This window comes from Archocentrus centrarchus, chromosome 21 (genome assembly GCF_007364275.1).
Source record: "Archocentrus centrarchus isolate MPI-CPG fArcCen1 chromosome 21, fArcCen1, whole genome shotgun sequence".
Taxonomy (NCBI): Eukaryota; Metazoa; Chordata; class Actinopteri; order Cichliformes; family Cichlidae; genus Archocentrus; species Archocentrus centrarchus.
In genome coordinates this window covers 26917207-26939278 of record NC_044366.1, presented here as the reverse complement: position 1 = coordinate 26939278, position 22072 = coordinate 26917207, and the positions used below count along the sequence as shown (strand labels likewise).

The 22072-nt window shown below is 41.0% G+C and overlaps 1 protein-coding gene across 1 annotated transcript; it reads left to right on the top strand.

Annotated features, from left to right (window-relative positions):
* The first annotated feature begins 20154 nt into the window (after nt 1-20154).
* Nucleotides 20155-21756, top strand: olig2 (oligodendrocyte lineage transcription factor 2). Its single transcript, XM_030758554.1, has 2 exons — nt 20155-20265; nt 20691-21756. Exon 2 carries the CDS (start codon nt 20707-20709, stop codon nt 21526-21528), a length of 822 nt encoding a protein of 273 aa, XP_030614414.1. The 5' UTR covers nt 20155-20265; nt 20691-20706; the 3' UTR covers nt 21529-21756.
* The last annotated feature ends 316 nt before the right edge of the window (nt 21757-22072 follow it).

The following is a 22072-nucleotide window of genomic DNA, read 5'->3' as shown; positions in this document are numbered from 1 at the left end:
ATCTCAAAAACATATTGAATTGCTTTTATCAATTGTATTTTCATTTATTTTCAACAGCTAACTCTCCAGTGTTCCAGTGGCCCATTGTGTTACCTAATGCAAGTTTATTATGTTAAAAGGCTAATTAATTAGGTTAGCACAGCTGAATTTTGTGCTGAGAAAACAGCTGACAAATTTGGTTGTTGGAACATCGGCCTCTGTGGGTTTGATGGAGCTTGAATTGAGATTGGTTTGGCAGTTTTCACTTTGCTTGTTTCCACAGTGGAGCCTGAACTTCAACTCTAAAAAAGCAGTTTCTACTTTTCTGTGTTGTAGAATAATATTTTATTCACTTGTTCCCTTGGACACGCTGTTTGCTAACATTTTAACAGCAATCAAAGCAAGTGACTGTAATTATATGATTTTCAGTCTTTGCGTTGTGGGTAACATGAAACTAACACCATCGTGTCCAATGCCCCCTCTAGCTTCATTCTCCTTTGCCCCGGGGGCATCTTCTGCAGGCTCATGCGTCCTAATCGTCCCCCTCTCCCCGTCACTTCCACTGACCCCCTGTTGTGGAGGGAGAGAGCAACATTACATCTTAATCTCACTTGCTTGATGGAGAATGCAGGCCCCTGAAAGGCAGCATTTTCTGGTTACATGAACACATTGGGGTTGGATCAACCATATGCCAATTGACATGGCTGGGGCTGAATGGCCAACGTGGATTGTAACAGTGGTCCTCGGACAAAAAGCCCCCCCGCGGGCTCCCACACCTCCACCAGAACTGAACAGACGTTCAGACTGCCGCTGACACAAGGCCAGATCCCCCCACCAACACTCAAACATACGCACACACACACACACACACACACACACACACACACAATATTGCAATGTGGTTTAGTAAAGCTCACAGTTTGTGTTGTACTAGATTGCGTTGTTTTCTAATACAGATTGACTGTTTTTTAGCCATGTATTAAGAAAATGATTAAAATCAGTATTATTCAGTATTAGACACTATAGTATCTAATCCTGAGTATATTTATTGGTGTTGGACTTTTTATTACTTTTGCAGTTGTTGCATCTTGTTTCAAAAGGACATTACTTCAAACTTTTCGCAGCACATCAGAAAATTTTTTGGAAGAAATGCCAAGTTACAGAGGCATAAAATGGTACAATTTTAGGTCCTTTCCCCGCAGTTTTGGCAAATTAATTAATAATTATTGATTATTAATTATTATCAAATTCCCTAATTAATTCATGTTTTCAAACCACGAAAAAATGTATTGCTGTCTACTCATTTAAGCACTCTACACATGCATACAGACATTTTTACACATCTGTATTCATCTACTGTAAATATACCTTTACATTTACTTTATCTTTTTCACGTCTTTTTACCAAGGTTATAGATTTAAATGTGCTTTAGGCTGCACTCTGTTTTAGTTAAATGTTATCCAACCATAAATAACGAGTATCTAATAGTATCCAGCAAACAGTGAGCCATTCCTGTGGCTTTGTAGGGAAAAATGAAAGAACTAATGCAAAGTAAAACCCTAGCTGTTAATCTGTTTTTGGTGCAGCCTTAAAGAAGAATAACTGGACATGAATAGTATAAATAGAAAATCGACATGTATATGTGTCATTAAACTGTGATCAGACAACATTGTGCTTCCCTCTCTGTGACAGACTAACAAATACATCCTTGTCTTTTCAATGATCCTGCATGAGAGTGTGAGATGGTGAGCCTTAGAGAAAATGTGCCCCGATTGGAGAGGCAAGCTGTCCCTGCCACTCCACTGACTGTACCACTGGAGAGGCCAGTGCGTTCACCATATGGGACAGGGATGGTCAATAGGATTATGTCCTGCACCTCTCCTTCTCCCTCTTCTCTTCACCACAAATAATCAACCAGGGGATGAAGTCCTGGCCCACCAAGCCTCTGCTGAAGTATCCCAGATCCCCTTTCCCCTACTTGGGAAGGGAGAGTGGGGCAGTGGGGGTCTCGTGGGCAGAGAGAAAGAGCAGGGGGACCACCAGATGGATTAACATATTCAACAGAGGCAGAGATCAAGCCTTTATAGAGTGAGGACAGAGGGAGGCTTTCTCTCACACGTAGAGAGTCTGAGAGAAAACAGAAATGAGTGTAAGCTGGATTTGTTTTCATTGTCATGGAAAAACAGTGATGGGCCAAGTGATAACGCAACTACTCAAATGTAGGCTATTTCTTTCTCACTAATGCAGCCGGGATGTGTACAAACCCTGATGATGGAAAGCTACTAAATACACTAACTCAGAGTACGATCCTTAACTGAATGTAGTGTGAAATAAGCAGGTTCATTTGATACTAATTTATATTCTGCATAATCACATTTTTCACTCAATTATTCTGATGATCTGTGGATTTGTTCTGCTTTTAGACATAAAATCCGGCGGTAGAAATGTCTGGATCACTTTTTACCTACATCAAAGGCAACCTGATTCTGATTTACATCAGCTTTTATGAGTTTTCCTTTATTTACCTAACCAGAGTGTCTTTCTTAGGGAGTCTGGTAGTGAGATGCTGACAGCTGTAGCTAAAAGTAGTCCTACACATCCTATCTACACATCTGAGTTCAGCTGAAACTGTTTCACATCACCACCCTTGCCTCCAACTGCAGATACAGATTTATAGATTTAACAGCCATTACTCCACAAAAAGCCACAGCATAAAACATTTTACTTATTCTCATCCTCATTTCTATCTACTCTCAAAATTCTCTGGATTCAACGCCACGTTAGCTCATGAATGAATGCCTAAACACGGACTTCTCTTTCTGGGGTGCCCAGTGTGTGTTTTATATATATATATATATATATATATTTTTTTTTTTTATTGCTCACATTGGAATAGGATTTTTGGAACATTTAAGGAACATTTTTGACTGCTCACTTAATCACAAGGGGTCAACACAGTGGGTAGTTTCACACGTATGATTTGGCAGATTTGCCAGCTGCTCCTCCTGACACACCCTAAAAGATGTCCTCCCAGAATCCTTCACTTGTTAGTTGAATGTGCAAACCACTACATTATGAAGTCACTTTAAGGAATAATGTGAATAGGTAACTGAAAAATTGTATCTCAGCAATAAATCAAAGTTTAGCCCTTAATATTTGCAGTGGACAGAAGAACCGGTAATGTTTTTCATTAAATCTGGGATCATTTGAGACTGAGCTAAAACTATTACTACATTAGATCATTTGATGATGAGAAGAAAAGAACTTATGAATTTCTACCAAGCAAAATATTAAATATTTGCTGCTTCCAGACTATAACATGCAGGTATTTTCAGTTTTTAGCACATAATGCAAATTGAAAACTAAACAAATGAACTTTGTTTATAGTGACGCAGGACTGCACTTTTAATTCTCACATTCATTTGACATTTGTACTTATAACTTACTGTATGTTGCAGACAGTGGTTGGTGTAACATGTTGCAAAGTAAATAATCACATTACATTTTTCAGTAACAATACTGTAATGCATTACTATGCTAAATTCAGTAATTACATTACAGTTAAAGCCATGAACATAAACTTGTGTTACAAAGGTTCTTCAGTTATCAGCATGATGGGCAGATAGAAAGAAATAAAACCTCAAACACAGCTTTTGTTTTGCAGCCACGCACTACAGTCAGCTGACTTAAATTTGTGTGCAGGAAAGAAGAAAATGTTGAAGTGGTCTGTAGCTTACTAAAGATTACGTTTATTGCACAAAAGAACAAGAGCGCGATGGTAAAGTGCAAACTACATCCAGGCCAGAAACATCTGCATCATACTGTTAATACAATATGACTCTTGGCAAATATCTGACAGTATGCTAACGCAGAGCTAGCCCCGAATACAGTGTGATGCTAAAGCTGAGTTTTTGCAGACCACACCTCAGCAGACAGATCCTGAATTTCAACAGGTAACAAAGGCAGTAATAAGCAGTGTGGCTTGTGGCACTGTAGCCTCCATTTCTACCATTATCTGTACATGTTTCTATAATAGAGAAACTGCGTTGATTGCTTTGAAGTCTCTTTGGGCTTGTTTGTTGGGTTTTTGATCACATGTAAACACTAAAAGACCGTATGTGTCCTAATTAGGACAGGGATTTGTGTTGGCGTGTGGGACTGTAGCCTAAAGTTTATATTGTTACCTGGTGGTTATGTCAGTGCATTTTGGGACATGCTACAGAGCAATGCAAATGTAATGTAATGAGCTGTGTGACAAATTACTTTCTGCAGCGAGTAATTAAGTAACATCCAGCATTACTTTTACAATAAGTAATGAGTAATGTGTAATGCTTTTTCATCCAGATCTTTATGTCTTTAAAACATTCCTGCAGTTTAACTAATTGGTTTGTGTCATCTGGCTTCATGGATAGATAAAGCTGGGTATCATCTGCATAGCAGTGAAAATGCATGCTATGCATTCTAATGATACTGCCCAAGGAAAGCATGTATAATTTAAATAGAACTGGTCCTAGCACAGAACCCTGAGGAACTCCATAATTAACCTTTGTGTGTGAAGAAGACTCCTCATTTACATGAACAATTTGGAGTCTGTTCACACCACTGCAGCGCAGTACCTTTAATACCTGTGGCATGCTCTAATCTCCCCAGTAAAATAAATGCCTTCTTAACACTCGTCTGGTAATATTTTGGCTTACAGTACAATTTCTAATGTTACTTTAAAGTATTACAGTTTTATGTATATAGATGTGGTGGATGTGAGTTTGGTTAAGTAGCAATTCTGAATGCTTCTTATATTCTGGACACACACACACACACACACACACACACACACACACACACACACACACACACACACACACAGACACACACACACACACACACACACACACAGAAACAGAGAGAGGGAGGCAGAAAGAGCACTAATTGTGGCGTGAGGAAACTTGTGGCCCTGTCCCAGCATGGGCACCAGATTAGAAACCCTGTTATTTTACTGGTTTGCTGTTCTCATGACATGTGAATGGCCAGTGAGATAGTGGACCAACATTATCCTACACATTCATCTCCACATCAAAGATGAGCCCAACCGTCAGAGAAATACCACCCTGAAAGCGAGTGAAGGCCCTGCTGCTAATGTTGAATCAGACATCCAAAAGCAGAAAGCAGCAAGTGTGTGTGTGTGTGTGAGTGTGTGTTTATGAGTGACTGTTGATGTCTGATCAGGCTACTGTTTAGCTGGCTGGCAGTTTTGTCTCTCTCTCTTACTCTTCATAATCAAGCATTCAAGCTTATCCTTGTAAGACAAAGGCAGAGTGATGTGTGAATATCACATTAAATCCATCTCTTTGTACTCATTAAACCACTGCGATGCCTTCAACCCTCAGTAATCACTTCAGTGTTTTTGTTTCAGTTTAGCTGAACACACAACACAGACCATTGATAAAGGCCATATGGATAAAGGTTTATCATTACACCCATAGAAAACATCAGTTAAAACCATGGGCTTTAATCTGCCTCTATGAGGGCATCAAACCCACTATAACATCACAGAGCCAATTTATGCATCTCTGCACTGAGATGTTGTGTTTGGGTGGTTTTATGACCATGCTGTTGTAAAGCAGAATAGATTCAGTGTTAAAATTTATTAGACCCTCTGTCAAAAATAATAAGAAAATGTTTCATAAATCTGTCAAAAGAACTTGTTTAAATCTAATATTATATTATTTATCAGGCAAATAACAAACTTCATTCACATTTATAGCCATATTTGAGCCTTAATCAAAAAATAATAATGTGCTTTACTTTTTATTTTCTGCTATTTTGGAAAAACAGTAAATTTGAAAATTCACGGATAACAACAGTAATGCTATTTTGGCATTAAAAACATCATTTTGATTAAAGAATTTGCACACATTGGTGGATTAATCATAAGAGAAACATAAAAAATGATTATAGTGATTACCAATACTGTTAATTTGGGGCAGATAAAAAGAACAAAAAAACCCTACTTTGCTTGGCCAACTTCCATCCTTTTAATAATTAAGGGGAAAAAGAAGAAGAGTAGAAAAAACTGAGTCCTCTGAAGAAGACAATGTGGAAGGAGGACTGATATTAATTTGCCAAACAGCAACATAGCAGTGTGTTTGTCAGGTCTGACAGCTGTACACTAATCAAAGTCACAGTGAGGTTTGAGGGTGTGATGAGAGAATAATAAGAAGAGTGGAACAAGAGAGCGCGACTGTTACATCGATGTAGAGAAGGAGACAGAAAGAAGACAATGCAGCAGCCGCCACAGAAAGAGGGAGAACCTGCAGCCTGGCTGCTGGTGTTGTGATTGATGAGGTCACTGAGAGGGCTTCCCCAAAATGCAGAGTGCCTCCAGAGGGTCAGTCAGAGGTTGGGTAAAGGTCAAAGTGCAACCAAAGGGAATACACAAAATATTAAAGTACTACAACAATTTTTATATTGTAAAATTTCAAAGGTGGCTGTTATGCAGCATGAAAATGCACTCTGAGTAGATCTGCCCTCTCAGACCTGTTTAGTTTAGTCCACAGTGCAGCTTCCTTTATGCTTTCAGATACACAGAAAGTAAATGCTGTTTTAAACCAACAAACCTTGATGCTTCAGTATTAACTATTAGATTCATATAATATTGCAGCTTTTCAACAAATGATGCAAAAAACAAAAAACAAAAAAAAAACTTTACCCAAAGTCAAGACTTTAGCATACATGCTAATTCCAACACACATAGAGTGCACAAAAAGCGTTCTCTAGCAGTAGTGTTCCTGGGTGGGAGGGACAGCAGTGAAGTAGTTATGAGTGAAGGTAACCATTTTCAACCAGGTTGGAGCCCCTTGGTAAACACACACTATAATTACTGCTTATTAGAGGCTATAGGAGCCCATTAGTGGCACTGGCCCTGCCCCTCACTGCCTGCCTCCTCATTATAGAAGCCAGCACAGCTCAGTCTGCCTCATTACCACCTGCCTGTTAAACTCACACACATGCATCCATGCAGGGACACACACACACACACACACACACACACACACACACACACACACACACACACACACACACACACACACACACACACACACGTGCGCACATGCAAAAACACTTAAGCACACTGCAGGTGCTGCCAGACTGAAGTCACACGTTGACTTGCTAGCTCTTATTAGCTGTATGTTCATTGCATCATGCAATATTAGCCCAAAGGGATTAACCAACATTGTCCATGTACTAAATGCCTCATATCAGCTACAACTAATAAATTCAACTCTGAATTTAATCCAAATAATCTTGTATTCAAATGTAATGGTTTTGTTGCTTTTTAAAAATACAACTGCAGTCACTTTGTTGCAAGTAATAAGACATTTTATTTTTATTTTTCATGCCTGCATTTATATAACATAAGTAATATGGTTATAAAACAACAAAGAAACACTGGAGTAAAAGAGAAGTAATCAATAAATTCATATAAATTAAATTATGGAACAGAAATAACATAAACCTGTACTATATTTTAATAGAGTAGTTTATTAGAAATTCATGGAAAAAACAATATAAAGGGTCTTATGAGTGTGCTGGGACATCCTGTGCCACTACATCAGCTTAATAACTCCTTGGCATTGGCCCTGATCATGAATGTGATGAATACGAAAATCAAAAGAATTGGGATTTATAATAAATGTTTTTTAGATGTTAATAATCACAGTATGTGTGACGATGTTTGTGCAAAGTTTTGTTTAGACTGGCTTACCCTTTAAGGAGGAGATAAGGATCCTTATAAACCTCTGTGACAAAGTTTTGGTTATTATCCACTATTTAGTCTAAATAGGTGTGGTGCAGCTAAACAAAGAGATGAGTTAAGTGTGAGACTTACTGTTCATAATAGAGAAATTTGCATTGACTTCACATTTCACATGAAATAGGTTATTTAAATTTGAACTTAAAGTAGGAGCTTTAGTTTTAGGACTGAACTTGCTACAACTGGCACACAAACAAAATCTCTTTCCTGATTGCCCCCTCAGTGTGCCCCATTTTGACCCCGTCTCTATTAAAAAAAACAATAATGCCACATTCCAGACCATGCCACCCTATGCCGTTCACTGTGTCACAAACAAAAGCCTCATCTCTGTCAGCATAAACTGAACTGGGTGCAGCTGCCACTGTCGTTTCTTCACTTTACTGGCAAGGCCAACCTTCTCAACAACACTGATTTACTGGGGAATACAGGCACTATTTTCTTCCCCAACAGACCCTCTTCCATCCCTCTCTGCCCTCCCTGTGCCCCCTGTTAGGGTAACAATTTCTTAGCTGTGTTGTGTCTGTTTGACTCTGGCATGGCAGCAGAGGCACAGAGAGGCTGCCAGCACACTCTCCTTCTCTTTGATTCTTTTTCCCCTCTCATTCTTTCACTCTGTCCTCTTTTGAGCTACAGTAGGTCAGTGAACGACTCCATGGCAGCGCTGGCAGTTTCATACTTGTATCGGTCTTTGTCGTATTTGTCCCCCCCCCTCTTTTCCAGGTGAATGCCAGACAGGCAAGGGTGCCAGGCAAGCAGATGGCTTCAAGAAAGAAATGGGAAGCAAAAGTACCAAAGAAAAAAGTAATTAAAACAATGTGTTGGAGAAATCCTGTGGAAATTGCTAAACACTATATGGGACACAGCAACAGGTCCTCATATTCAAACTATCAAAAGTGATCTAAAATGAAACTAATGCCAAAACTCATTAATACTGCACGAACATTTGATTGATTTAGTTTGATTTTGATTTCTTTTCTTTTTTTGGTTTGCCAGTACTGCCTTTTATTAGATGATTATTGCTATAGTCACACTATGGAAAACAGTGAACTTGCAATTTTGTTGCCTTTGAAATGATAGCTTCGAATATGGGGACCAAGACTTTAACCACTTGCAGTCAGCTGCTTTGGTGCATCAAGACGATGATAAAACGGCAATAAGATGGTGTCAGTCTGCTATCAGTTTGCGATAAAAAGGGGTCAAATAGGTAGCTACACACAGTCTGTTTGTGATAACATGGTGATTGTGATAAATTGCAAAAGAAATTGCAAATCTGTCGCAACAGATAGTTGTTGGGCTGCAGTTGCTTGGAAAGAGGTTGCCTGGCCTTAGGTAACCTGTGCAGTTGTCTTGCAGTGTCAGTTGAATGTCACCCAGAGGTTCAGGGTGTTGCACATTCAACCTCTGGGCAACCTCTGGGTTGGTTGCCGCAACTACTATAATCTGTCACTGAAGATGAAAAAATTCACTATTCCCAAATAACCACCGATTTTTCCTATTCGCAAGTAGGTTGTCATTCTATGTTTACTATAGTGTGGTTCATCACAAAGCACATACAAACGGGGCATAGGAAGAGGAATCAGGAGAGGAAGGTTAAAAGAAAATGAAAAAGGAAAGAACTGAACCAGACATAGCAAATGCAATAACCACACACCAGGGGTCAGATGCATCAAATGGTCTTATACTAAATGAGACAAAATCTGACCTTGTAAGTCTGCTCTAATAGGTACGGCAGTTGCACCATCTAGGTTTAAGTGTACAGTGTGTAAAATCTCACCACTAGATGTCAGTAAATTGCAGATTGCAATCAATTGTATTCTATTTTCTTACCACTCCTAATTCAAGTGCATAATCCTAGCTACGGTGGCCGCTGTAGGTCAAGGAACTCTGGCTGCCGTTCATCTGTAGTGAGTGTAAGCTGTCAGTCTGCTGTTTACCTCAGCTGGTGTCCATGTCTATTTACATCTCACCTCAGTCAGTAAGTTTTCTGTCAGTAAGTGCTGCTGTTTTTGCTGCTGTTAGCTTCTGATAACTGCTGTTAGTCTCTATTTGCTGCTGTTAGCTGGTGTTAGTGAATCTTTGAAGCGGATCTAACATTGTTGGACTCGGACTCTTGAATCGTGACACTTGAACAGTGAATAAACTCTCATAAAATGTGAGAATGTAATCAAACTGTTTATTAGAGGGAATGTGTGATTACCAATAGGTGTACACACATGTTAAACCTGCACAAAACACCTGCAGAAATCTATAAACCCACATATATAACTAGATACAGTAGATTTATTGATTAGGTTAACAAGTTTTCTAAATTATTCTTAAAGTCTTAAGAATAATAATAAGAATAGTGCAGACAACGCAGGTGAATTAAGAAAGTGCAAATACGAACATGTCTGCCTTTCTCTCTGACCCAGAGTTAAGAATCATCAGCCTGAAGCACCTGTTAGTCTCACATTTAATTAGAAAACAAAAGAGTTAGCTCTCTTCACCTGCACTGAACAAACCTTAAATTCTTGCCACGAGGGTAGCCGTTTTAGAGGTGGCTGATAAAAGGAGCATGTGTGGCTTTCAACATATAAGCATATGTGTGTTTGTGTGTGTCCACTCTAGAGTGCTCCAAACTTTGAGGACAGCCCCTCCAGAAAACACAGGCCCGGCTCTCCAATCTCAAAGGACGAGCTTCATTCACCGCCTGGCAACGGAGCTGAGAAATGGAGAAGAGATGGGCAGAACGGGATGGGTGGGCAGTAAATTATCAGCTTTTGGGGGGGAAGACACGATATTTATTTATAGCATTCATCCAGGGCACTTGGTGAGGGCTGAAATGGAATGGGGGTGTACATCTTTTGGAAAGGGCATCTTAGGTGGTCAGCATTGACCTGCGCTAACCCCTTGTATCCTGTCTTATTCTCCCACCCTTCACACTTGTCTTGTACCCAAAGATCCCGAGACCTCCCTGGCAATTAGGGAACGAGTCGCACCTACTCCCTGCCCCCAAAGGCAGTAAATTTTCCTCCGTCTCCTGGCCTTGTGACACACACACTCACATATCCTCAGAATTGAGGCTTCAAGACACAATTCAGCCCAGGCCCTACTTGCTTTATCCCCCACTCTACATTTTATCACCACCCCTTGTTTTGTTTTGCTGTCTCAATCCATCAATCTTCCCATTAGCCCTCCATCTTACGGAAACCGTGGGGAACGCCTCCTTTACTCCAGCCCTTCAAATCTGTCATTCTCTCTGCACCTCCCTCAGCCTCCTCCACTTGCTGCTGACTCCCTCTTTCCCTCCATCCTCTTTAGTCCTACCTGTTGCAGTCAAATGATCGTACTATGCCATGTTGTTCAGCTCCAGCTAGAGGTTAACAGCAGACTGTGCTGGAGCAAGGGCAGAAAAGATGGAGATGGATGGAGAGGGCAAAGGATTGGAGATGCTGTGGGTGGATGGTGGTGGTGGGTGGGGGTAGCAGCACTTTGGGTGGTATGTTTCCTGCAAGGGTGGGACACAATGCCCCCAGTGTTCAGGCAAGCCCACAGGAGCTTGTTTTACAACAGGGGAGGGGCAGCCATCAATGGCCAGATGATGTGAACCACCCTGAGCCGATTCACAGTGACAAACAGCCCCCTCCAAGGAGACCCCCCCCCCCTTTTCTGCTTTCTCCCATTGCCTGTCTCCTTCCCTCCACACATTATGTTCTGTTGGACCAAAACCAGGGCAGCAGAGAGCATGCAACAGCACCGCAGCTCAATGGACTGAAAGTGAGGGGACACACGCCCACACATACACACTCACATGCACACATGCTCAAAATTTCTCACATACATAATGGGCATACATGCATACACTCATGCACACACACACACACACACACACACACACACACACACACACACACACACACACACACACACACACACACACACACACACACAGGAACAGACCCTTTCTGTCCTTCTCCTAATGATGCCTCAAGCATCTCGCTGGAACATGAATTGGTATTAGTTTAATTAAATCAGCGTGGCCTTTATTTGTGTTCCTCTCTTCATTCTCAAAAAGGCAAAATGGCTTGATGACAGCATAATTGCTGGAGAATTGAAGGAGAGCTAGTATGGTAAGCTGCCAAGTGGGTCCAAATCACCCTCATCTCCTCTGTTTTTCTGCCCAATGGGCCCGGTTTCCCTGCTTTGGAGACCTGTCCATTCTCTAAACTTCAAAGTTTAATGTCTCCTCAGTATGTGGTATGCTTTTCCAATGAGTGTGCAAAAACTTGTACCTAAGGGAAAATTACTTCTACAACAGCTCTAGCCCCCCAAAATGGTCTTCTAACCTTCTAATTGGGACATTAGGTCACTTTTACATTACACTTTGATATTAATATTTCATTCAGACATACCCGTGGCAGTCACAAAGGGCTCCAATATGTTCCCAGATTTTTCCATACATCACTTTACCACGCTTATAAACATTTGCTTTTTTCAACCAGGGTGTGTGTGACCCTCGTCACAGGCTCTGAGAGAGAAAGATCTGTCTTCTGGATTGGGAATAGTGAACAGTTGGTGTAGACTAATATCTTGGGAAAATGTAAAATGAATTGCTAAAATGTTAGCGTACGTGATATTCAGAGCATTCTCCATAACAATCAGTGTTTTCACAGGCTGAGACAACCTTGCAAGTTTTTCATCTTCACCTATACTGAGAAGAGGTCAAGGTGCCAACTTGTTCAAATGCCATCAAGATTGATAAAAACAGAGTACACATCTGAACGTTGCATAAGTCACTCTTAAAGCCACATTGATGCAAAAAAGTACCCAAAGCTTGTTTTTGTGTTTTGATTCTATGTAAAAGCTGTCAAATACTCCCAACACTTATGTAGGCCTGCCCATCCACCTTTACCACTTTCCTTAGGTTGTGTTCTTACTGGGAGCAGCAAAATATCCCAGAAACTATATTCATGGATACATTTAAATTCGGGTCTGAGAAACACTGGTTGACTTCAACATAACTACAGACAAAAACATCAGCAAAGACTTCCACAGTCAACCTGAAAGGTGTTAAACCATTTTTTTTTTCTTTCTTAAAATGCATGTCTGTGTGTGTGCTGGGGGTGTGCCAGCTGGTTAGCAGTGAGGTGGCAATAAAGTACTCCACCTCCTTGTTAGGGATGATGAGCTTTTGTGTGTGATGGGATCAGGAGGCTGGTAGGGAGAGTAAAGGAATGCAGCCCAGCCTTCAGTCCCTCCATATGATGCTAATTGCAGCAGAACGGGGATGGCCTGGTCTGCTTGTGTACACTATTGTTATTCCTCAGCCTATTGTCTCCTGCCTTCTGACAATCGCCATCTGAATGAGAGCCTGTTGAGCCTGGCAGATCCCCATCATTAGACCCCTTTACACCCATTGTGATGCAGCACGGAAGATACTGTAGGGCTATCAGTGGCTTTCAGCAGGGCTGAGGCCACGTCCACAGTAACCATAGGTATGTTCTTTTTTTTTTTTTTTTTCGGTTTCACACCAAATCCTTAAATAATTGTTGTAATAAGTGTTGTAAAAAATGTTCGATCTTGTTTGAGGGCGAGATCCATTTCATGGGATCTGAATTTCTGTTTTAACATTGAGTCAAATATAGTTTTCTTTTAAAAAACAATTTTTAGCTTCTCTTCAGGGATTATCTGAAAATATGAATGTGAATCAAACTGCTGGCTTTCCAGAAATGTGCACATTAACGTAGTTACATATACAAGTTGTTTTCAGTTACACTTATTCAGGCTGCAGACTATGCTACTAATTGCATTATTGCTTAACAAAGTGAATAACAAAGTGAAAGTAAATATGATGGCTAAAATAATATTAATAACAAGCGTATACATTTATACAAGCCTGTCTTGATATGTTTCAGTATCGTTCATGTTGTACATGTGCATCATGGAGATGCATTTATATATAGTCTATTATGGAACACTTATTTACAACTTTCTCTAATCTCTTTAAAATCTAATTTCATCAGTCTTAGAATAATTTTGCCAACTTTTCCACCTCTGGACAATTGACAGCATCACTCCAGTGAACGTGACACTTTTTTTTGTCCACTCAATTTTGGCTATGGGTGTACCATGGACACAAATAGCCAGCTGGCCTGCTTTGAGCATAGTGCGACTCAGTCTAGTCTCTGGCTCCCTAAAACAAGCATCTGGAGGCTCGGGCAGTGAATACAAGTGTGAATATATTCATCCCCATGCTGCTTTGTTAAATCTCTGGGCGTAAAGCTGTTGTACCCCTGTGCCCTCCCGGGTGACCCCAGAGGATCAGAGACCAGGTTGTCGAAACATTTGTAACATTTGGCCAAAGCAAATCTCAGGCTGCCTGTTGAATTGAAGCTCAGACCAAAGAGTAGAAGAAAAAAAATCCCCCTGGAACCCTCAAAACACTCCCTACGCTGGACCAGGACCCCCTTCTTGTTCCTTATCCCTCACGCACACACACTAACACGCCGAGCACGGAGGCTCAACCCCTCACAACCTCCAGCAAATCCCCTTTATCTTTTCCCAGCCAGATGGGGCCGCTGGAATAATAGCTGAAGCCCAATGAGTTCCATTCAATTTGTCATGCCGTCTAAAGGAGCTTGTAAGCTTCCCATTTGCAGTTATGTTATAGTAACCATGGGAGGCTCTGCAGTGTTAGGACTTAATTACCTCCTAATAGCTGTTGTAGAGATAAAGCCCCCAGCCAGCATAACCCAGCGCTGTTCAGCCCCTGAGACACACAGGCCTGAAGACTCCTTCGGCAGCCAAGGTACACACAGTTCATTATATGTTAGACTGATGTGACCTTCTGCACTCGTGTGTCTGTACACATCTGTACAGAGGTGCAGTAGCACTTAGTTACTCACTACTTCAGGAGAACCATGATGTTCAGCAGTTTGAGGGGCTATATTTTCCTCATGTTCCTCTATATTAGGTGTATTAGCTTGAGTTTTCAGCACTTATACCAGCCTGTGTGAGTTTGGGGATAGTATGTCTCCTATCAGGTGGATTCCAGTGACATGTTACCGGCCCCCATCAGATAACACCTACTGGCTGAGCTGATTCTCTAACATTTCTTATAGAGCCTCCAGCAGGTTTGAGGTTCCAGACAGCATCTGTAAAGACTGTCAAGACAGCAGGTCAAACTTTTGTCCAATCATTTGGTTCATAATCAGGTAGGCTAAAAAACGTTCCCATCATCTTCAATTGCAATGCACATTTAGGATGTTGTGCTAACACACTAAGCTACAGTGGTGAAAATGGATATGCCTGCTAGCAAAAGCTTGCAAACATTAGTGGCTACCTCAAATCAGCACTTAAATAAAAAACCCCAGAGCTGCCAGCTTGGCTGTAGACTCTGTCTTGTATTTGTCATGTAAAGAAAGTGCTACACTGAAAAATTAATCAAAGGTTATAGATAGATGATGGGAAGCACATATGCAATATTTTTCTTACAGTACTTCATTGATTGAAGAGTCACAATACTCTAAAATGTATGAATTTTAGCTATGATAAGGAAAAAATGTGGAACTGACGCTAACCTTAAATACAAGAGGAGCATGCTGTCTTCCAGATCATTGAAAATCATTTATCATAGTAAGAAAATAGAGTTAGTTTTACATATAAGCTTTGAAGTTATCGCTCCCTTCAAGGTGGCACACAAAGAAATTGGGGTGAGATGAATAAATTTTCTTGTGTGAGCCCACAGGTGGATGCTAGGCTGGTAGAGAGATTCAAACAGCAGGCAGGGATGCAGGGCAGCAGCACTGACGTGCCAGAAAGAGAGTTTGGAAAATTTGTATCCTGAATGGATCACAAAGGAGGGGTTGGCATACTGCATGAAGAGAGTGAGGCATGCTACATGCTGTGTGTATGACGCAGCGCAGCTTGAGTTGCACGCATGAACTATCTCGGAGGATTTGCTCCATTTTTTTTTTCCCCCAGATTTTATGATTCAATTTTATGATTTAATGATAATGCATGTATGTTATTGGGAAAAAAAAACTTTCTGAACGGCTGCTTCTGGTTTCTGTACGACAGGTTTACACACATATAAAGCTCCATGACGGGCCACCTCTCCTTTAATATGAAGGGAGAGGTTTTAATGAAACCTTTTTGTTAATCCCACTTTAAGTGAAACCATTCCTTTTTCATCAATATATGACAGCTCTTATACTGATAATTTTACAATTGCTGCCTGTCCCCTAAAATGATTACTGGCACTCCAAAAACAGCAGGACTCGAACCCTCCACAGTGTGAAGTCCTTCTTGTTCATTTTTGGTAACAATTTTCTGAATGAAACTTGTCTGAAAAGGAGCAGAGCAGAGTAGCATTTTTAGGGTTATCATTTATGTTAATTTATGCAAATCTCACAAACGAACACCTGCTCTTGAACAGGTGCCATGCATCAGGCTGAAATAAGCATAATGACAAGTTTGTGGCTTTAAGAGAGTTTGCAGAATCTGACTTGGAACACTCAAATGGACAAACCTCATGTTAACGAGTAAGAAGTTCAACACGACAATTAAGATGTTTTTAATAGTCGTGGACTGGCCAACTCATCATGTCTTTAGTCTAAATGATTGTAAATGAAAGTTGACAGAAATGAGGAGGGTGAAACTGCCTGTACATCACAGTGACTACCTGCATTCGATTTGTCACCACATACTATAAGAGACAAATACTTTTTGATGGGCTTCAATAAGGAGAAGGCAGACAGCTACTTTACAGTTTGTGTGAGAAGTATAATCTCATCTGGCCGTGTGAAGATTTTGTGTGGGGCCTTCCAGTTTTTCTGCTTAAAATAAAAGACCGCCTGAGCTATCCTAGTGGAATTAGGAAAAAGAGTCCTACATACAACTAAAGTTAAAAATATGATCATTTAGATGAGCTAGGACACTGGGGTACTTTCTCAGATTTTTGCTTCACCTTAATTTGTTGGCTTTTAACCATGCCACTAAATGTACAGTAAAGCGCTTAATGCATGAGACCTGCATGCAAATCTAAGTGGGAGACAAAGTGCACTCACAGAAACACGCACACAGTAACGGCAGTGGCGGAGGCAGGCGGCATCTCACGTTCTTCACTACAGAATTCAACAAAAGCGAGAATTTTGCTTCATTTCGTTCCAAGATTTCACAGAGAAAGGGATCGAGGGGGACAGCCAGGACATTATTCATGTCTTTCAGTTCATTTGGCTCTGCTGGTTAGCTCCCCAGACAGAAAGAGAAACCTTCTCTCATGTTTTTCCACCCTCCTCTATTTTCTGCTGTTTTTTGTTCCCTTCCTTTTTTTTTTTTTTTTTTTTATTTTGGAGGCAGATTAGCAGGATTAAGTATGGCTCACATATGCTCCTCCTCACTATTGGTATTCACCACTGCACTGGGCCTAACGCCACCCAGACTGATGTACAGAAAGAGGCAGAACGAAAGATGGAGATGATGTTGTGTAGATGATGATGTGTAGATGGCGGGCGGCAATGTTACCAACATCACTGTTCACATACTTTGCACTTTTTTCAAGTTTTAGCTGTTTTCCCTCAGTTTAGTTGTCATAAATTATTTGAAAATCTAAGAGAGTGGTCATCCAAATAAGGCTCTTTATTATTTGAACGTGACATTTTTGCGCCTGTTCAAAAAGCTGAGATCATAAGTAATGGGTTTTCTCAGTTTGGTTAGAAAAAAATCTTAACTGCCCCTCACAAAGCCCTTTGAGATGAACTGGAGTGCAGACTGCAAAACAGACTTTATCACAGCATCAGCGTTACCAAAGCACTTGTGGCTGAATGAGTGCAAATCCGCAGCCAGGTTTAGAAATCTGGTGGAAAGAATGAAACCAGAAGAGCAGAGGGAGCTTAAAAAAAAACAGATTTATTCCCATGGTCTGGAAATCACATGGGTGCAATGCTGTTGTCTTTTTAAATTTTTTTTTTAAATAATGAGACAGATTAAAATCCAGGCCCACTGATTTTGTATGAGAAGTTTTTTCTGCTTTGTCAGATTATATGTTTTATATTTATTCGTTTATTGTTTGTGTCCTGTTGTGTGCTGTTGTCTGGTGATACGGGAGATATTTGTAAAGGAACGTGATGTAAAATAACTGCAAACTGCTGGACGGAGGAGAGACATGCAGCTGGAATATGAAACATACAGAAAATGTTCAGGTTTTGTTTGGATCCAGTAAAGCTGAAAACTTTTGGAAATAATCTATTATGAGCATTTTTTTTTCTTTCAGATACAAAAACTCAGTGTCTGTTAATGCATTAAGAAAAAAATGTTTTGCAAAAAAAAAAAAAAAAACCCCAACCAAAAAACAGGTTTGTAGTTTTGAAAAATAAATCCAAATATAACTAATTAACTAACTAAAAAAAATGATGACAGTCTTGCAGAATGTTTCAAGATCTCATTACATTCTTGTCTGAGTGATCAAATGTGTGGTAAGTAAAGGGTGAAATAAGGATGCGAGAGGTTAAAAAAAAAAAAAACCTGCGGAAGAGGAGAGCATGTGCCTCATTGTGAATCCACTTGCAACACCGAGACTGTGGGAATGTCTAATGAAGCAGGCGGTGGCAAGCAGACAAACCTCCTTATTTAAAATGCCTCTTCATTACCATAATCTTATTTAACGGGAGGAGGCCTAAACACGCGAACGCAAAGGAGGAGCCAAACAAGCAAATATATGAGGATGAGGGAGAGAGGAAAAAAAAAAACCGGAGGGGGGTGGGGCGCTGCATAGTAGCCGCTGGTGACCTTGATTTTTCAACACCTGAAGCACTCGTGACTGAGAGCTGACGGTTAGGATGCCAAATTTCGGATTGACCGTAAGATCGAACATGACTCCGCTCAAACTTAGTTCCGGTTAATCAGCTTTCTAAATCAGTGCGCAAGAACATTAAGTTGAATGTAACCATGGCAACAGTCTTGCGTTCACGGAAACTTGGTGGAATTAACAAAGGGATAAATAAATAAGTACATAAATAAATAAAAACCTATTTTCCCCATTTTTGACATTGCCCTAGTGAACTTTTATGTTCTGTTGAGCCATTCTAACTTTTCCATCTTGCTTTGCTAGTTTGCTTCCTTTTTTTTTTTTTTTTTTTTTTTTTTGGTCGTTGTTACTCCACACCGTCACCCGAGGTAAACTAAACAAAAACAAAAATAATAATAAAAAAAACAAAAAAAAAAAAAACAGAAAATTTGATGAATCAGAACTTTCAATGACAGCAAAGCCACTAATTATTTTTAAATTAAAAACCTATATTTTTAAATTTAGTTTGCATGGAGTAAATGTGTATATTTCGCCTGGTGTAAACTATCTGTAGGCCTGAGCTAAAAATGTTTATCTGAGGTGTCCCATAGCCCGCATTTTATGTAACCAATAACTCAGCGCAGGGAGGGAAATCACCTCAGCCTCGTGAAAACAGATAAACTTGTAGAGGCAATTAGAGCTGATTGATTGACTGCGCAACACTCGTCATATTTCGGGACAATGCACGCTGTCAGTTTCAGTTAAGTCCGAGTGCAGACCACCGGTTCGGGCCCTTATGTCACGGCCGTCTGAGCGCCAGCGGCAGGCCACGGGGCTGTGGCTCACTGCAGTCTAATTGAAATATTGCGGATCATAACCGTTAAAGACAATTTTACACACTTCATTAATTAACGTTAAAGATGCACTTCAACTGCAGCTGCTGGCCGACAGCGGGTACAAACGGAAAACACCGTATTAACTCAAACGCTGCAAGCAGGAAACATATTGCGCTGCTTATTAGGCTTCGATTGGTAATTTCCAGCTGAAGGGGCAGCGTCATTTTATGGTGTGATACATTAAAAAGGAGAGAGAGTCCAAACGAATTCATGATCAAAACAAGAGGAAATATTCCGTAGGTTACTCCAGATTCATAAAAGTAAGTTACATCAAATTTAAACACATAATTTATATAATTTTAATCACAGTTTAAAATAAAACAAAAAATAAAATAAAACAAAAAATTAATAGACGTTCGGCTAATTAAAAATAAGTCTGGTTTACTGTATCATTTTCTCTCATTACTTTTCATTTATAAAAGAAAAAAAATGCGGCTTATTCTATGACTTATTATCATAAAAATCCATCCATACAGGTCAGCCAATATTTTCACAAGAAGGGGCCATATGTAGAAGGGAGCGTGTCTGATTTCACTTAATAGTGATGCTGGGTGTTGGTAATTACATCAGGCTGGAGGTCCCTCTGTCACCCTCCTCTCCCTCTCTCCTCCCTCTGCGCGGAGCTGATTGGTCGCAGGGAGGCAGCCTGGACAGAAACTGCGTTGTCCTGGTGACCCGGCCTCTGTGCGCCCCAACCCGCTATAAAACCCCGCGGATGCGCGCAGGCGTGCCAAATGGACTGTCAGATGCGATTGGGAGTAACAAGTGGATTTGACGTTTAGGTTTGTTCTTCATCGCGCCTGGAAACACTCTCGGTAGGTGTTTAATTATTTATTTTTTTTAGGTAATCTGACAGTTACTGTCAGCGTGCACAGGCTGCATCTGTGCTTTATTTATTCTCGGCAAAAATCCAGAGATAATATTAGGCGACCTGGATCGCTGGATACTGCATACAAAAGATTGGGAACTCAAAAATAACTTTTATTGTTTTCTTTTTCATTCTGTCATTGTGCTGTATCATTGTTGGAAACAGAATGAGCTAAAACAAAGTTAGATCACAAAGTTTCCTCTATCCGAATATATTTTGTCTACCCTGATTAAACAAACAAACAAACAAACAAACAAACAAAAACATCAGACTCTCATTATTAGAAGTGAAATGGGTAAAAATGAGTTTGGGTTATGTGAAATGTGGATTTTAGGATTCAGTAAAGTAACTCAGAAGTTTACTTTTTTTCAGATTAGCGTTTAAGACCATGGACTCAGATACAAGCCGCGTGTCAAGCAGACCGTCCTCTCCCGAGGTGGATGACATCTTCATGTCTACTTTGAAGAAGTCTGTGCACGGCTTCTCCGGCGCTGTGTCCTCCACCCAGAGTGACTCTCCGTCAGAGATCCCCGGTCTGCGTGGCCTCTCCGCCGCCGACGAGGAGTCTCTGGCCCTCCGGATGGCGTCCAAAAAAGACCGTAAACTTCTCTCAGAGAACGAGCTGCAGGCGATTCGCCTCAAGATCAACAGCCGTGAGAGGAAAAGGATGCACGACCTCAATGTGGCCATGGACGGGCTGCGGGAGGTCATGCCCTATGCGCACGGACCATCGGTGCGTAAACTCTCCAAAATCGCCACCCTGCTGCTGGCGAGAAACTACATCCTGATGTTGAGCAATTCACTGGAGGAGATGAAGCGGCTGGTAAGCGAAATCTACGGCAGTAGCGGACACCACGGTGGCTTCCACCCGTCAGCATGTGGGACTATGACACACGCGGGGCCCGTGCCGGGACACCCAGCGGCTTCACACGCCTCTCACCCCGGGGTGCACCACCCTCTCCTCCCATCGGCGGCTGTCTCCACTGCCTCTCTTTCCGCGCCTGGCATCTCGGCCGTCACCTCAGTCAGACCCCATCACGGACTTCTCAAAGCGCCCACTGCCAGTGCGGGGCCTCTAGGCAGCAGTTTCCAGCACTGGGGCGTTGGCACCGGCATGCCCTGTCCGTGTAGCATGTGCCAAGTCCCGCCTCCGCATGTGTCCAGCATGAGCACCGTCACCATGCCGAGGCTGGCCAGCGACTCTAAGTGACTCCAGGGAAAGCTGAACTTTTTCCGGGAGGTGTTAAAGACTTTCTCCCCACTTTATCGCGCTTTTATTTATCTTTGTTGCTAAATCCGTTGCGTCAACGGAGGCATTTAAGACCAATGCATTGATTTTCTTCACTGGGACTTTAGTGTTTTGAAACTAACTCGGTGTTTTCATGCTAATTAACCTCTATTTTAACAGGGCTTTCGTCACAGAGCTCCTGCAACACATCAAAACAAACAAACAAAAAAACCCCAGAACATCTTCTCATTACTTTAAATCGTTGATGGCCCAGATATGTGGTTCCATGCAGTTCACTGAGGATCACATCTATTTGCTGATAAATATTTGCTTTTCCGTTCTGTGGTACTACAGGAACAAGTCCCCAAATTGAATCAAATCTCTAATATAGAATGTAAATATGTAGATGGATTGTTCTGTTTAAATAGTCGGAAATATATATTAGAGTCTTGTGAATGTCCGGGAAGACTCCGCCACCCCACCCCTCACATCCTGCACCTGCTTTATTCTGCCCGTCTCATTCAGT

What these genes read in the sequence shown, in the direction of transcription:
- olig2 (XM_030758554.1), top strand. Translation starts at nt 20,707, where the DNA reads ATGGACTCAGATACAAGCCGCGTGTCAAGCAGACCGTCCTCTCCCGAG.